Source organism: Bubalus kerabau, chromosome 7, assembly GCF_029407905.1.
Source record: "Bubalus kerabau isolate K-KA32 ecotype Philippines breed swamp buffalo chromosome 7, PCC_UOA_SB_1v2, whole genome shotgun sequence".
In the NCBI taxonomy this organism is placed as follows: domain Eukaryota; kingdom Metazoa; phylum Chordata; class Mammalia; order Artiodactyla; family Bovidae; genus Bubalus; species Bubalus kerabau.
In genome coordinates, this window is record NC_073630.1 from 117,813,697 (window position 1) to 117,830,104 (window position 16,408).

The window sequence follows — 16,408 nt, forward strand, 5'->3', positions numbered from 1 at the left end:
GACGGGTGTGGGGAAGCAAGGGTGGGGGCGGGAACAGGGTGACGTTTGTTCGACAGCCGCTCTGCACCATCCTCTGTGGGGCTCTTCCCATCAGACGACTCTGCAATCAGGACCAGTGACACTGAACCTCAGATAAGCCCAGGGTCTGGCCCAGGATCACTCGGCTTAAACGATAGCACCTGGCATGAGCCTGGTCTGACTGTGCCATTTGCAGACATGCCCAGGTGCTCACGGGGACTCTGAGCGCTGGCTGAGAATGTGGGTTTTGGACAGATTCGGGTGGTCTGGACCATCCTGAGCGGTGGCGGGCAGGTTAACACTGTACCTGGAACTTGCAACCCGGGGGTCTCATTTTGGCTCCTGGTATGTCCGCACGCTCGGCTGAGTGACGCTGGTGAAGCAGGTGGCACGTCTGAGCCTCGGCCTCGGCGTATGTAAGGTAGACGAAGCCGTCCTGATACCGGGAGGGGGCAGGTGTGATTCGATGTGGGCAGTGTAGCCCTGTGCCTGGCACGCGAAGAGTGCCTGGGAGCTAGTCTTCTTCCCCCGCCCCCTCTGCAGAGGGACTTGACCTACATAAGTGGCACAGTGCAGAGAACCAGCTGTCTGGCTCCAGCTGCAGAGCCCAGAGTGGCTATTTCTACCTGAGTGACTCTGGGCACATTTCCCGACCTGCCTGCCTCCGTTTCCCCATCTGGAAAATAGGGCTAATAATACTAGTACCTGTGTGCGTCGTGTTTGGAGGACTCAGAGAGTTGATACACGGAATATTCCAAACGGAAGCTGTTCTCCACTTACACAGCACCTTGCCTGGCCACAGCTACGTCCCCGAGGGGTGTAGACTGGTCTTGTTAGGAGCAGCGTGAGGTTTCCAGGTTCAGTGGCTAGTCCAAGGCAGGCAGCTGGGAAGCGGCATGGCCAGCAACCTCCGAGTGGCCGTCTGTAAAGTTGGAGGGAGTTGGTGAGCCTCCGCGGCAGCTGCCCCAGATGTTCATTGCCCCAGGCCTGTGAGAGTAGACGTGCCTTGGGGGGTGGGGACGGTGTGGTTTGGACGCTGGGTCCTGACACCCTCTGCCCTGCGCTGTCCATTATGCAAAACCACCGCTGCTGGGCAGTCGCGGGGACCTCAGGACACCAGCCAGTACGATGGTGCCTACTCTTCCCCTCCCCCTGGGATCTGAGGTCTCAGTGAGCTCTCTCTGCTGAGTCATCAGGTCCTTAAGAGCAGAGGTTACGGGTTCTCCAGGGGACACTGGGCCCCTAGCAGCTGGGCCTTGCTTATCCCATGGAAGATTCTAGAAATGGAGGAAAACCGGGTGACTTGCCCAGCACCCTCAGGGCTTTCCTTCTGGGTGGAAGGAGAAGGTTAGATGGAGTGAGAGTCATGGTCAGGGTGCTGTTATGTTACAACAGGGGTCCGCCCTGGTCAGCTGGGGGCCAGAAGAGCCCTAGTGGACACTCTAGAATGCAGCATCGGAGCTGGGGGCAGCAAGGAGGGGGAGGATGACAAAGACAGGTGCCACCCCTGTGTTGCTCAACTTTCCTGGCACCGGGAGAGGGCAGTCTGGGAGGTCCCTGCCCCCGAGGGACTGAGAGGGATGCATGAAGTGAGGGGCAGAAATGCACCCTTGACCAGCAAGCCCTCTCTAGACACGGGCAGGAGGTAGGGAGCGGGCTGATGGGTAATTGGAAGCATGAGTTCTGGCTTGGAAATGAAGCTGATATTGTTTACTCAGTCGTGTCCAACTTTTGCAAGCCCATGGACTGCAACACTCCAGGCCTCTCTGTCCTTCACTATCTCCCAGAGTTGGCTCAAACTCATGTCCATCGAGTCAGTGAGGCCATCCAATCACCTCATTCTCTGTCACCCCCTTCTCCTCCTGCCTTCAATCTTTCCCAGCATCAGGGTCTTTTCCAATGAGTCAGCTCTTCGCATCAGGTGGCCAAAGTATTGGAGTTTCATCTTCAGCATCAATCTTTCCAATGAACATTCAGGGTTGATTTCTTTAAGGTTGACTTTTTTGATCTCCTTGCTGTCCAAGGGACTCTCGAGGCTGATGTTGCAAAGGTCATAAAGGCCCGTTCCATGTCCACCCAGCTACCCTTACCCAGACTCATGGTTTATCTGCACAGAGGAACCCAGCTGAACCAGGGTGGGGCCCAGGATTCTGGGGGGGGGGTCAAGGTTTTGGAAGCTTTGGGCTCTGCCTTCCAGCTCTGGGGGCCACCTAGCCCCCCCACACACACACTGACACTGTGGGTCCCTCCTTGCCGGGTTCCTCCAGCTGCTCTCAGCTCCCAGGGGCCTGGGGCATCGTCTGCCCTGCTTTGGGTCCCTGGCTGGGGAAATGCACTGTGACTCTCCCTCCAGGGACTAGGATGGATTCCAGGGGGATGATTGAGGATTTTATCTTGTGATAAAAATGTCACTCAGATCGGGTAGGGGGCCTGAATTTCCGAGAACTTGGGAGCTGCAGAAGCATGTTCCAGAGAGCAGAGACTGTGGTATTTATTCCTGCTTGGCATCTGTTCTGAAGTTTTAAAACTTTGTAGTATGTGGCACAGGAAAGGCTGAGCTGTGATGTGCTCGTAAGACCAATATAAATCTACAAAACACAGATTAGATAGGATTTCAGGACAGCAGAACTTGTCTTTATTTAGAATCGTGCATGCCGCAGTTGGAAGGAGCTGCAGGAGCTTTGCCAGAAGCCCCATCAATACAGCCGCCCCCAGTGACGGCTTCCGTGGTGGCTCAGACGGTAAAGCCTCTGCCTGCAACACGGGAGATGTGGGTGTAATCCTTGGGTTGGGAAGATCCCCTGGAAAAGGGAATGGCAGCCCACTCCAGTACTCTTGCCTGGAGAATTCCATGGACAGAGGAGCCTGGTGGGCTACAGTCCGTGAGGTCGCAAAGAGTTGGACACAACTAAGTGACTAACACAAGAACCAGTGATGGACGGCGTTTGGGGGTCTCCAAACTGCCCTTCCAGTGCGCTGTCCAGGATGACTGACTTTTTGTTGTCGCTGACTGTGTGCTCTGGCAATGCCACTGGCCAGCTCTGTGACCTCAGGCAACACCCAAGACCACCCCAAATCTCAGTTTCCCATATTTGAGATGAAGTGACCATAAAAACCTCTGACTGTGTCTCTTTTCTGCTTAAAACCTTCAAGTGATGGCTTATTACATTTGAGGTGATCTAAGCACCCTTTCCAGTAGTCATGCACAGATGTGAGAGCTGGACCATAAAGAAAGCTGAACGCTGTAGAATTGATGCTTTTGAACTGTGGTGTTGGAGAAGACTCTAGAGAGTCCCTTGGACTGCAAAGAGATCAAACCAGTCCATCCTAAAGGAGATCAGTCCTGAATATTCACTGGAAGGACTGATACTGAAGCTCCAATACTTTGTTCACCTGATGAGAAGAACTGACTCATTTGAAAAGACTCTGATGCTGGGAAAGATTGAAGGCAGGAGGAGAAGGGCATGACAGAGGATGAGATGGTTGGATGGCATCACTGACTCGATGGGAATGAGTTTGAGCAAGCCCTAGGAGGTAGTGAAGGGCAGGGAAGCCTGGAGTGCTACAGTCCATGGGGTTGCAGAGTTGGACAGGACCAAGGGACTGAACAGAACTGAAGCACGCTGACAAAGCCACGAGACTTTCGGGACTTCAGGATTCTCCCCCACCCCATGCTTCAGTTTCTGGAGTGCTACCGTGTCCCTCCTGCCCTCTCGTCTCTGCGTTTTTACTCTCGTTAGTCCTCTGCCTGAAATACTTTCTTCCTCTCTCTCTCTCCCTTCATCTTCTCCCAGCAACCTTTTCTCTGGCCAGTTCCTTCTCTTTCTTCAAAGTCAGTCTAGCTAAAAGTTTATCATGTCTCTTTATTTTCTCCAGGAACAGTCTTTTGGTTCCATTGATTTCTTTCTATTGCTCTTCTGTCATCAATTTCATTTCTTTCTTCTGTGATCTTTATTATTTCCTTCCTTCTGCTTGCTTTGAGTTTGATTTTTTTCTCCTCTTTTTGTAGATTCTTGAGCTTAGATGCTTGATTTTAGATTTTTCTTGCCTCCTAAGATAAACATTTAAAGCTATACATTTTCCTCTTCACACTGTTTTAACTGCATCCCATACATTGTGTTTTGTTTTCATTCAGTTCAGGATTTTCTTCTAATTTTTCCTGTGATTTCTTTTTGGGTGTTGAGAAGTGTGTTGCTTATTTTTCAATGTTTGGGGGTTTCCTAGATTTGTTTTTGTTGTGAACTCTAATTTAGTCCCATTGTGGTCAGAGAACATTTTTTGTATGGCTTCAACCCTTTTGTGCTTATTGAATTCTATTTTACAGACTCATATGTGAGATAATGTTCCCTGTGTCCTAGAAAAAGCCATTTTTCCTACCGTCTTTGGATTGAGAGTCCGATAAGTGCCAGTTAGGTCAAGCGGGTTGATAGTGTTGCTCAGTCTTCTAGACCCGTCCTGATCTTCTGTTCTAACCGTTACTGAAAGTGGAGCATTGAAAGCTCTGGCAGTGACTGTCGAATTTACTTTTCCTCCTTTCAATTCTGTCTGGTTTTCTTTACCTATACTGAGGCTGTGTTGTTAGGCGCACACACATTTATGCTTGTTCCATCTTCCTGCAGAATTGACGCGTCTCGTCCTGCCTCACTTAATTGTCCCTTTTCCAAGGAGGTGTTCCCAGATCTTCACTGGCACCAATTTCTCCTGCTGTGAGTTCCTATGACTCCTTTTATTTTCCCCATCATAACATTCATCAAACTCTAACTGCTTGAAAGAACCATGGAGCCAGGGAGCTTGTCAAACCTAATCAGCGATGTACACCCAGCACCTAACATGGAGCCTGTCCTAGGAACTCTGGAAATCTCTGCTGATCAAAAATAAGATCATGTCTATGAGAAATACTTTATTAATGTTCATTATTCTTATTCTTATCATGCAGCATTGTCTTCACCTACAAACATGAAAAAACTAGCGCTTGAGGACAGCTATGACCCAGCCTACTTAGGTGCCATATGAAAGCTTCTTGAACAGAATGGATTTAGGTAAAGCCTTTGTCCTGAGGAAGGCTGTCAGGGCAGCTCCTCCAGGTCTTCTGTGTTTGGGACCGCTCAAGGTCACTTGTCTGAGACAGGGCACCTGGCCCAGTCTCCCCTACTGTGGATTTGACTTGTCATTGACTTTTCTGTTGATGTTATCCATGTGTCTCTTTGCAAGTGGTCTCCTTGGCAACCCTAGATCCTTTTCAAGTGGAGTTCCCGTGTGCCATGCCTTGTGCCCGGTGTTGACAAGGCAATGATGAATAAGAATAAAACATACCTACCACGTGTCAGGCATTCTCCTGGACCTTCTATGCACCTGTTTCAGCCTCGTGACAGTCCAATGAAACAGGGTTTCTTGTAGTCCTTTGCACCTGAGGAACTCAAGGCCCAGGGGGGTTCCGCATTTTACCCAAAGTCACACAGCGCATACAAGCAGAACTGAAAAGCTCACCTGAGTGGTTCCAAATCCCATGCTTATTTCCACTCTTCCCTTCTCCCCTGAGAGGTGAGGGATGCTACTCTGCTTCTGTGGGTGTGTGTGGATACTTTCTCCCCAGATCAAAGCGCATGCATTTGAACCACAGCATCTAAAACGGAGATGAAAAATTATGTAGTAACAACATTTTAAGGCAAATTAACCCTGATAAGATCTTTAATGTCATGTATTAGACTATTTCTCCTTAGTAATGCATTAAAACTGTCAAACCCGATATGATCACACAATTAATGAGATTACACACGATGTAAATTTCAATTCATTATTACAGTGTCTGTGCTAATAGACTTGCGATTAACACCCAGAAACCATGCTAGTTCAAAAGGACAACATTTTTGTGGATTGCATGAAATGAACAGGCAACCAGTCCTGATGAACTGGAGTGAGGATGCTTCCTGCAATTATCTAACTGCGTCCTGAGAGCAGCTGCCAACGTGGAGCTAATTGAGAGGGTCCTGTCTGTGAGGCTGAACAGTGACGTGAGATCAGCTGGCCTCCCTGGGTCGCCCTTTCGGAATTCCTGGGGAAATGACTCACTGCTAACTGCGAATCCTTCAGGCAGCTCATTCTTGCAGCGCTGCCGGCTCTCTCACAAGAATTAGGAAATTGGATTTCGTTCCGAGAAAGCAAACCGTGTGAGGACGTTCTTCTGTGAACTTGAGGAATAATAAAAATAACTCACATTTCGTGAGTTCTGACAACACGTCAGACACTGGAATCAGAGGTTCATGGTGCCTGTGTGTATTCAACCCCCACCCCCAGAGCCCCCCAAAGCCTGGCTCATTTATCAAACCCCTGTTTTTACAGTTGATGAAACAAGTTTCCAGATGCTAAGCAACTGGACCAAATCACATGGCTGGTAGAGAACAGATGTGGATTCTCTGTTTTTATTTTCACGGTTTTTATTTTTCAAGGTTTTGGCTGTGCTGGGTCTTCCTTCGGGTGCGTGGGCTCTTTGTTCCATTGGACAGGCTTCTCTTGTTGCGGAGTGTGGACTCTGGAGTGCGCAGCCTCAGTAGCTGTGCTGTCTGGGTTTAGTTGCCCCATGGCATGTGGGATCCTAGTTCCCCGGCCACGGATGGAACCCGCGTCCCCTGCACTGGTAGGTGGATTCTCAACCACTGGACCACCAGGGACATACGCCCCTCCCCATCGTGTTTTTAACACTCATCTTTTTTCTGCCTTTTTGCTATCAGAAAGCAAAAAGGAGAGGGCTTACATCGCTGGAATCACGTTTGGAATATGACGCTAGCATTCTCCTTGGTCCTACACAGAGGATGCCGAGAGATACACCCTTCTCCATACGTGTAATTTATTAGCCCTGCAAACGAGAAACTCAGCGTCATGGAGCAGCTGCCTCATGTGCCAGTTGCTAAGCCAGCGCTCCGAGTACATCGGATGCTTCGTCTTGACAACAGGCTTTCCAGAGAGGAGCTGCTTACGCGGGGGAGCCGACGCCCAGAGGCAGCTGAGCGGAGCTGCTGACTTTCAAGCTCCAGCCCAACCCACTCCAGTACTCTTGCCTGGAGGATCCTACAGACAGAGGAGCCTGGAGGCTACCGTCCATAGGGTCGCAAAGAGGCGGACATGATTGAAGCAGCTTAGCATGCACGTTTGCACACATGCATGCGAGCTCCAGTCCATCCCACACTCTTGCCCTTTCCTCCCGTGCCTGGGCAAGGTGGGGGCAGGGGAGTGGCTAGGGCCCACTGCCTCGGTGACAATACCGGACAGTCTCAGGCCATCCCCGCAGCGTCCCAGCCTTTCTATTTTAAATACCCTGAAGGGTCCTTTGCAAACCCATTGTACATCCCTTTGCTTCCCCCACATACATTTTATCCACACATTATCCTCTTGGATGCCTTGGCAGCACATTTTTAAAAAGGGGCTGGAAGCACGTGAACCAAAGGTAGTACCTAAGGCCAGCAAAAATGCAACAGAAGGGGTCTTTTCCACATGTTTCCAGTTTCTGCCCTGCTGTAAATTGACGCAGCCTCTTTTAAGAAAGCACACTCGCCCTGTGACAGGAAAGCCCTACTCTGAATTTCTCTGAAGACACTAGATCATTCGCAATCAGGAAGACATTCCGAGCAAGATGTTCACCCCAGTGTTATTTATGGTGTCGCCAAGCAGGAGACAACAGCAGGGCCCTACCGTCCGACTGTCTTTAAGTAAGTTCATTGACTTGTTACGATCAATGGTCAATAATTTTAAACGACCACTTGGAAGACCATTCAATGGACTTCCCTCATGGCTCAGATGGTAAAGAATCTGCCTGCCATGCAAGAGACCTGGGTTCGATCCCTGGGTTGAGAAGATCCCCTGGAGAAGGGAATGGCAACCCACTCCAGTATGCTTGCCTGGAGTATATACTTGCATGGACAGAGGAACCCGGCAGGCTATAGTTCATGGGGTCGCAAAGAGTCAGGCATGACTGAGCGAATTTCACTTTCACTTTTTAATGGGAAAAAGAGCTTATGATATGTGGACAATGGGGTGAATACTTGGGCAGGTTTGGTAGGGCATCCAATGCTGTGCTTGGGAATTTTGACCCCCTACATCCCGGCCTGGCAGTGACCTCCTGAAGGCTACCTGCTCAGTGCCAGGGTGCAGCCAGGCTCCCCAAGAGCGTGCAGAGCCCAGGGAGCCACTCAGACGGTCAGACAGGCATGTTTCAAAGGAGCAGGGGGGCCGCTGGGTGGACCCAGAGGACTGTGGGGAAGGGGGCCCAAAGGCCAGACCTGGGAGGCTGTCAGGGTGGGGCCTGGGCCAGCTCCACCAGGAGGGCTGGGGCTGTAGAGGTTTCCACCAAAGCCGCACACAAGCCTTCTCTCCTGCCTTACTCACAAAGGACTATTGCCCACAACTGCTTTTTTAAGTGGCTCTGAAAAATTCACTGCTCTTAATTGCAACTGCAATCGCTAATCTCGTTATTAGAGTTGAGCTCACGTAGGAAGGTACCCCAGGGGTCGGCTTCCTTCATCTGTTTGCTTGGCCCAGCCGCCGTTCCTGGCGCCCCTCTGAACACGGGGCCGGCCCACTAACGTTCCTCGCTGCGTCGTCTGGGGGAGCAGGTAGCGGGGAGACACTGATGGGGCCTGGGAAAGACCAAGGAGGCCCCCTGGGAGTGCTTGGCCAGCATGGGGCCACCTGCGTTCCTGTCGGGGCGCCCCAGGCTGGGGTTCACATCTCGGGGTGCCCCTAGTCTCACCGCTTACATTTGCACATCGCCCTCGCCTTGGACCATGTTGCTGGCAAGTGGGCTTGGGGGCCATGACCGTGAACTTGCAGCTTGCACTCACTGCGCCCACCGCCCTTAGTCCCTCCCAGCCTCTGGCCAATGGGCTGGAGGGAGCCCCCTGCCCCTCTTCCGCCACACCGGGCTGGAAGGTGAGTGAGGGAGGAGCTGAGGGACCCTGTGCACGGGAGCCGCAGCCTGTGGGGCCCCGGGGCTCCAGTGGAAAACCAGAGTGCCAAAGCAACCCGAAAACCCAGATTCGACCTCATTAATCGGCTAAACAGTCGACTGACTCCTTTTACACGATGAGGAGGTTTGCCGTCGGTGATGCTTGGTGCCTCCATGCAAAATATGTGGCTTTTATCAGTGTCTGTTTCTCCCAGTCTCATCTTCTGTTTCCAAACAATGTCGAGTGATAGGAAAACACAAACATACACAGAAAAAAAACCCCACATTTTACTGACAACACTCAATCTGTTCAACACTTTATCCATCCAGCTAATGATGTTCTACTGGTTTGCATAAATCCCGAGTTGTGGGAGGGGCCCTGGGCTCACTTGGAGGGACCCCGAGTCGGGGCCAGGAACCACACTAAGGCGAGGCCTCCCCCTTCCCTCTCCCTTCCCCACCTCAGGCAGACCCTCCAGGGAACCCCTTCCTGCTCCTCTGGGTTTATGGTGTCCCCCAGGCTTCCCTGGGGCCTCCCCGGGCCTCGGGACACATTCTTCGGGTTTAGGACGATGTTCGCACACCTGTGGACAAACAGCTCTGTCCCACAGTCTGTATCAGCCGGTGTAGGTGTGCCACTGTAACAAACCACTCCCCGCAAGTTAATAGTTTTAGACTCTAAGTGCTTACTCTTTTTGTTTATGCAGCAACCAATCTAGGTGGTCCTAGGGGGCTGGGGCTCCCGCAGAGGGTGACATGGAGACCAGGCGCCTTCAGCCTGCATCTCTCTGCTATGTCCTCTAGTCCAGAGTCCTCCGTTCCGGCTGTGTGGGTGGGAAGGAGGGAGTGCACATAGAAAGTGCAGATCCAGTGGAAGCAGCTATGGATGAAACCCAGGGCTAGGGGCACGCTCCCAGTGCAGGGGCTAAACGCTCGGAATAGTGGGAATAGGAACCTGAAGGAGGGGACCCACTTTCTGCCCCAGGGCTCAACTCCACTTCCAGGGAGACTGAAATGTGGTCTTGTTGTGAGTCCTGGGGGAGAAGGGAATGGCCTCTGGGGGAGAGCGAGTGCTTCCTTCTTCCCAGTCTGTTCTCCTTGCCTGAGTGAGATCAGGGAATCAAGGAGCCCAGGCCAGCTGGTGGGAGGTGGGCTTCCTTCCCTGGGGTCCCTCCCAGCCCTGCACCATCTCTGGACCTCTTTTTCTCCCCTCTCTCCAGGGTCTCCCCTCTCCCAGCCACTCGGGCCTCCTTTCTGTCCACTGGGTCCCCTGAGCTTATAACTGCCACAGGGCCTTTGCACTGACTTCCTCTGCTCGGATCAGTCTTCTCATGGCTGCTTCTTCCTGCAGGCCTTTATTGTCACCTCTTCAGAGGGTTTCTCATCAGACCACCCAGAGCAGGGCTGTTCCCCGACCTCAGGGCCAGCCTCCTGCAGATCTGGCCCCTTTCCTGCTGTTTCCCCCCAGAGCTTGTCACCATCTGGCGTAGCATGTACATGGCTTACTTATTGCTTTGTTTCTTCGTTGGCCTGTCTTAGTCCACTCAGGCTGTTGTAACAAAACACCACAGACAGAGGGGCTTACACAGCAGATGTTTATTTCTCATAGTTCTTGGGGCCGGAAGACTGGCATTGAGGTGTGGGCAGACTCAGGGCTAGCTTAAGACCCTCTTCCTGGTTTGTTAACCGTCCTGCTGTGTTCTCATCCTGTAGAGGGAGCTGTCTCTCATCTTCTTCTTCCTATAAGGGTGCTAACCCCAGCATGAGGGCCCCACCCTTATAATCCCATCTAAACCTCATCACCCCAAAGGCCCTACCTCCTAACACATGACCTGAGGGTTAGGGTTTTAGCGGCTGAGTTTTAGGGGAACACAAACTTTCAACCCATAGTGGCCTCCTCTGCATGCATTGCAGTGTTAACAAGAGCGGGGGACTAGTCTGTTCTCTCAAAGCCACATGTCCTGGGACTGAGGCGGCCCCGGGCACAGAGTAGCGCCAGGAGTGTTTTCTGAAGAGCCCCTGTGTCTGTGAATGGATGGCCCCGGGGTTTCTGAAGGTGCCTGCGGGCCTGGGCCCGAGTACATTCAGGGGGAGACCGGCCAGCCAGCTGCTCGGCCCCAGTGCAGGCCAGACATTTTATATCCATGATCTCGGGGAATCTCTCCAGTGAACTGAGAAGTCATTCTGAGCCTGTGTAGAAGTGAGGGAACTGGGGTAGGACTGGAGCTTGCTCGAACCCTGCCCCCTCCCTTTGCTCCAGGGCCTGGTGGGGGCCCTGGCTGCTCTATGACCTTCTTCTGCTTGGATATCTCCAGCTCTGTGTCTGCCTGCCCCTGGGACTCGGGAAGGTTCCAGCTCAAATCTGCCTTCAGGGCCCGGCCTTTGCTCTTTTATTTGAAAAATCTAATTAAAAATATAAAGCCTGTGCATATTGGCATTTCTATTGGCTCCTGGTCCCAGATGTGAAAATTTGGATTGTTTAATGAGGGACAGAGCAGATAACAGACTCATAGATCCTGAAAGTTTGTCTAAAACTTCAGCTGATGGTAACTGATGTGTGCTGCGAGGTCCCTGAGGTGGTTATCAGAGTTCCTTCCAGACTCCGGAGGCTGGGACACTTCGCTGAGGAACTGGATTGAAGGAGGTGCTAATTGCATGCTTAGAGTGTTAATAATCGCTAATCGGCAGCACTGCTAATTGAGTGGTAATTTTGTTCCTTCAAGGTGACTTAACCTTTCCAAAGCGAGACTTTTTAAGAAGATTCCTTGAGCTAATATGAGCTCTGTCGGGGGAAGATAGAGAAATACAAATCCTTCTTTGATTTGCAATGAGAGGTTTAATTTTGGCGTGATGCCTTGGGTCCAGGCCCGCAGCTCCAGGCTGGGTGGGGGGTGGGGGAGACACCCCCGCCTCTCTCCCTGGCCTGCTCTACCTTGGGGTGGGGATGGAGCATCTGTGGACTGTGTGTTCTGCCAGCATGGGCTCAGATGACCAGAAAGAAGGAAAGGGGTTCCTCCTGTTGGGGACCATTTCGAGGTGGGCCGCGTGGGACTCTGTCTGCTTCCACTGCCTCCGGTTCCCAAGGAGGGGAGTGAGCAGGCTCTGGTTTCCTGAACACGTCGGAGAGGAAATATTACACATGGTCTTGCTGATGTGGAATCTGTTCTCCTTCAGAAGGGTCCCAGAGAAAACCTTTCTTAGCGTCAGTGCAATGCTGTCCGTGGTGACAGAGCGAGCGAGGGATCAGTCTATGTGACTTGGTTAAGGATGGGGGGTCGCTGGCTGACATTCGTGGAGTGCCTGCTGCATACTGGAACTTGGCTCACATCATCTCTGATTCTTGCAATAACGCTTGGGTTGGTATTAGTATTGTCATTAACCCCATTTTACAGATGACTACACTGAGGCTCAGAGAGGTTACCATTCCCAAAGTCATGATCCTGAGCGGCTGGCGGTGTTGTCATAACGACTATCTGCTCTTTACTCCCATTTCACAGCAGAGGACACTGAGGCCCAGAGAGGTCACAGTCCTGTGGGCGAGACCTTCTGTTGTTGTGGTCACGAGCAGCATGTTTGGTTGCTCAGTCGTGTCCGACTCTTTGCAATCCCACAGACTATAGCCCGCCAGGCTCCTCTGTCCAGGGGATTCTCCAGGCAAGAATACTGGAGTGGGTTGCCATGCCCTCCTCCAGGGGATCCTCCCTTCCCAGGGACTGAACTGGCAGCTCTTCGGTCTCCTGCATCGGCAGGCAGGTTCTTTACCGCTAGCACCACTGGGAAGCCCCTTCACAGCCCACCCTGGGTCAGTTTTTGTGACTGTCTCATGGGCAATAGAAAAGATGCTTTATTTGCCCTATCAGTTAACACTGTGTTTTTAATAAAATTTAGATCTTTTGTGTCATTTCCTAATTTTTCTCCTTTCCATCTGACCAGAACTGAGAGCAGGAAGTGAAAAGGTCCCACACGGATTTCACGACCTCCTCACGTCTCTTTCTCCTGGCATCTGTTGTAGTTTCTGCTTCGTGCCAGTGATGCTGTGTGGTCTGATGACAGGGCACCCGTAACTGTCGTACCTGCTCATGAATTACAGCGCTGGCTTCGTGCAGTGCGCTTCCCAAAGGCCTCTGACGGGCTGGGTGCTGGGCTTGGGGCTTGTGTTCTGGCTGTTGAAGCAGTGGACACGCCCTGCAAAACTTCTGGAAGATGCACACCGGTGCACAGAATGAGCTAGATGTGTCTGTGTCTTGGGACTGTGGTCACGATGCTACAGGGTGTGAGCGTCTCCCTTCATTATAGAGGAGGAGGACACCCCTGAGCTCAGAGAGGTTAAGTGACCTTTCTGGCTCTGGAGCCAGAATAGGCAGGGTAATTGTTGCCATAACTTGGGGTGGGGGTGGGGGTGGCCTGCAACTCGGGACTTTGCAGGTTTAAGCATCAGAGGTCTGGACTGGTGAGGCCTTGGCCTTGGCTTTGGACTTATTCTTTCAAAGTCTTAAAGTCACCCCGTACAGAGGATGAGATGGCTGGATGGCATCACAGACTCAATGGACATGAGTTTGAGTGAACTCTGGGAGTCGGTGATGGACAGGGAGGCCTGGTGTGCTGTGATCCATGGGGTCGCAGAGTCGGACACGCCTGAGCGACTGAACCGAACTGAAGGTCACCTCCCTTGTGAAGCCAGGAGTCTATGCAAGTCAGGGCAGGACAGAGGCTGCTGAGCCATGGCCCACAGCCTAGCCTGATCCACAGCACTGCTGTCTGTCACCCACGGCACTCCAAGCACTTGAGGATGAGTGACTTTATCGGTTTTCTGGGGGCTGCCAGGACAGAGAACCCCAGCCTGTAGAAATCTCTTCTCTCCCAGCTCCGGAGGCTGGAAGCCCAAGGCCGAGGTGTCGGCAGGGCTGGCTCCTCTGAGGCCGTTGGGGAGGGTCTGCTCCAGGTCTTCCTCCTTGACTGGATCTATCATCTGCCCTCTGTGTCTGTCTCCTTCTCTTCACAAGGAGTACTTCTTTCTAAGGACACCAGTCAGGGTGGATTAGCACCACCCTACCCCAGCATGGGGCTTCCCCGGTGGCTCAGATGGTAAAGAACCCACCTGCCAATGCAGGAGATGTGTGGGTTTGATCCCTAGGTCGGGAAGATCCCCTGGAGGAGGGCACGGCAACCCATTCCATCATTCTTGCCTGGGAAATCCCATAGACAGAGGAGCCTGGCAGGCTACAGTCCAAGGGGTCACAAAGAGTCAGACACAGCTTAGCAACTAAACAACACCACCATCATGACCTCATCATAACTAATTTAAGACGGTTACAACACTCTTTTTCCAAATAAGGTCATGTTCTGAGGCTCTGGGACATTAGAACATCAAGATATGAGTTTGGGGTGGGGCCCAATTCAATCTGTCATAGTTAGCGACCTTTAAAAAGTGGGAGCTATGACTCAGCATCTGGATGTTTAAGTTCTCTTGAATATCAGGAGGGTCTAGCCATCTTGGGCATCCAGCTTTGCATCCTGGACACTTCAGGGTGGGGGTCTTCCTGCTCTCCATGCTCCATCGCTGGACCTTTGGGGCACCAGCTGCAGGCACAGGCTGTGTGGTCTGCACTCCTAGAGCTGAGTCCCAGTTGGCCCACATCACAGCTGGGTGACCTCCAGCCAGTCACGGAGTTTGCTGGACTCTTTCTATTGTGTCCATCACATTCACACAATCTCCGTTCTCAGGGTTGTGGTGGGGAGCCTGTGACCTAATTAAAGCGGGTGACACGGGATTGTACACGTGATCTGCTCGGGGCTGTCCTCCTTATCATTGATGATAATAGTCTGTCCAGGCCTGGGTGGGCCTGGGGATTCAGGGTCAAGCTTAGACACCCCGCTCAAGGGTCCCCATTTGCAAATGCAGGTGTTGAAGCTTCTCCACTGAGATATTTTATCTGACAGCTGCTGGCACTCAGGGACACTGAGCTCCGTGATGCTGGGTAATTTATTTTTAGGAAAAACCACTCAGGAAACGTGCTCGGGGTGCCGCTGTTTGCTTAATTGGCTTTGTGTAAGCAGGGGCCACGGAGGGATCTAAAAATACCCCGGCCGAGTTCCTCTTCTGCACTCCTGCCTGGAAGGGACCCATCGAGTTTCTGAAGATCTACGCTGGAGATCCCGACAGCCGGCGGAAAATGCATTCAGTCTTTGACCTTTGCCGGCTGCTGTTAGAGCATCGTTCTGTGAGAATGAATTTATTTTTCCACGGAACGTATTCCGCTCAATGGCTGTAGACATGAATGTAGCTGGGATTAAAATCGGGTCAAGAGGATTGAGAATAAATAGCACTTTAACCTGCAGAATACAAACGGGCCGCCAAGGGGCCAGCCTCGGCCAAGAGGAGGCTCTTCTGGGGTCAAGATGGTGTCCCCAGGGGACTTGCGCTGCAGGAGGCAACAGAGGGCCCGGGAGGAGGGCAACCTGGGGCAGAGGAGCCGTGGCGCTGGGGCTGCCGCTGGGAAAGGAGCCATCGAGAATAGCAATTATGCGAGGGGTAGTAATAGTAACTATCACGTTGAGCACGCGCCCTTGAGTAGCCGGCATGTTAAAATGATCACAGGCATTATTTTAATTAATCCTCACAGTGCTTTTTTTATTTCAGCTAATGCCCCATCAGGTAGATGATTATCTCTTTAATATTTCCACCGTTGATCAATATCAAATGCCATTGATCTGCCTGCTGTTTGCCCCACAGAGCGCACGGCGCTCTTCCACCGGTAGCTTAGGCAGCCCTCATAGTATCCGTCATAGCGTTGCTTTACTTCCATGTTACAGACAAGGAAGCTGAGGCTCGGAGAGGTGAGGTGACCTGGCCTCATGGGTCGCAGAGGAGAGTGACAAGGAAGCCATCTAGTCTTGGCATTGTCCCCCCGCCCCCCAACCTTTCTGCTGGGCGGTCCTGGGTGGCCCCCATCCCCTGCAAGGTCTACTCCATGCTGGGTGGCGCCCTCTGGCCCCCAGCTTCCCCCCACCCGACCCAGAGTCCTCTACAGCCATCATGCCCTGTTCCCCAGGATGGCATCAAGGTCTGCTGACCACGGCCTCCCTTCCCTGGCCCCTGCATCCTTCCCCTCACCATCCAGGCCTCCTTCCCTGGACACCAGCAGCGGTCAAGGCCAGCTCAGAAGGGCCCCCGGAGGTGGTCTGACCAGACGGAGAGGAGCAGGACCATCTCCTCCCTACTTTCTGCACGACGAAGCCTTCCTGAGCATCACCCCTCCTGGAGGCCACAGGAAGTGATCCATCAGGCTGTCTGACAACTGGCCCATCCTCATAGCCACAGAAAGGCCATGTATCCCATCCTGGCCCATGGCTGGAACAGGGGCCTGGTTGACGTCACCGGTCTGGATCAGCTCCAGCCTGCCTGGACGGGTGGGGCTCCTGGGGGGAGGCTATGAGATACGTTTGCTCCTG

At 52.4% G+C, this 16,408-nt stretch overlaps 2 protein-coding genes across 2 annotated transcripts in view; one reads left to right on the forward strand and one right to left on the reverse strand.

Moving 5' to 3' along the window:
- The window catches only part of GRPEL1 (GrpE like 1, mitochondrial), a 249,103-nt gene that overhangs the window by 232,138 nt on the left and 557 nt on the right, over positions 1-16,408 (reverse strand). The gene's annotated exons all lie outside the window — the stretch shown is intronic.
- The window catches only part of SORCS2 (sortilin related VPS10 domain containing receptor 2), a 329,996-nt gene continuing 328,943 nt past the window's right edge, over positions 15,356-16,408 (forward strand). The window contains exons 1-3 of the mRNA XM_055587427.1: positions 15,356-15,488; positions 15,690-15,711; positions 16,272-16,366. Of these exons, the coding sequence (XP_055443402.1) occupies positions 15,356-15,488; positions 15,690-15,711; positions 16,272-16,366 (250 nt within the window). The remainder of the gene's footprint in view (positions 15,489-15,689; positions 15,712-16,271; positions 16,367-16,408) is intronic.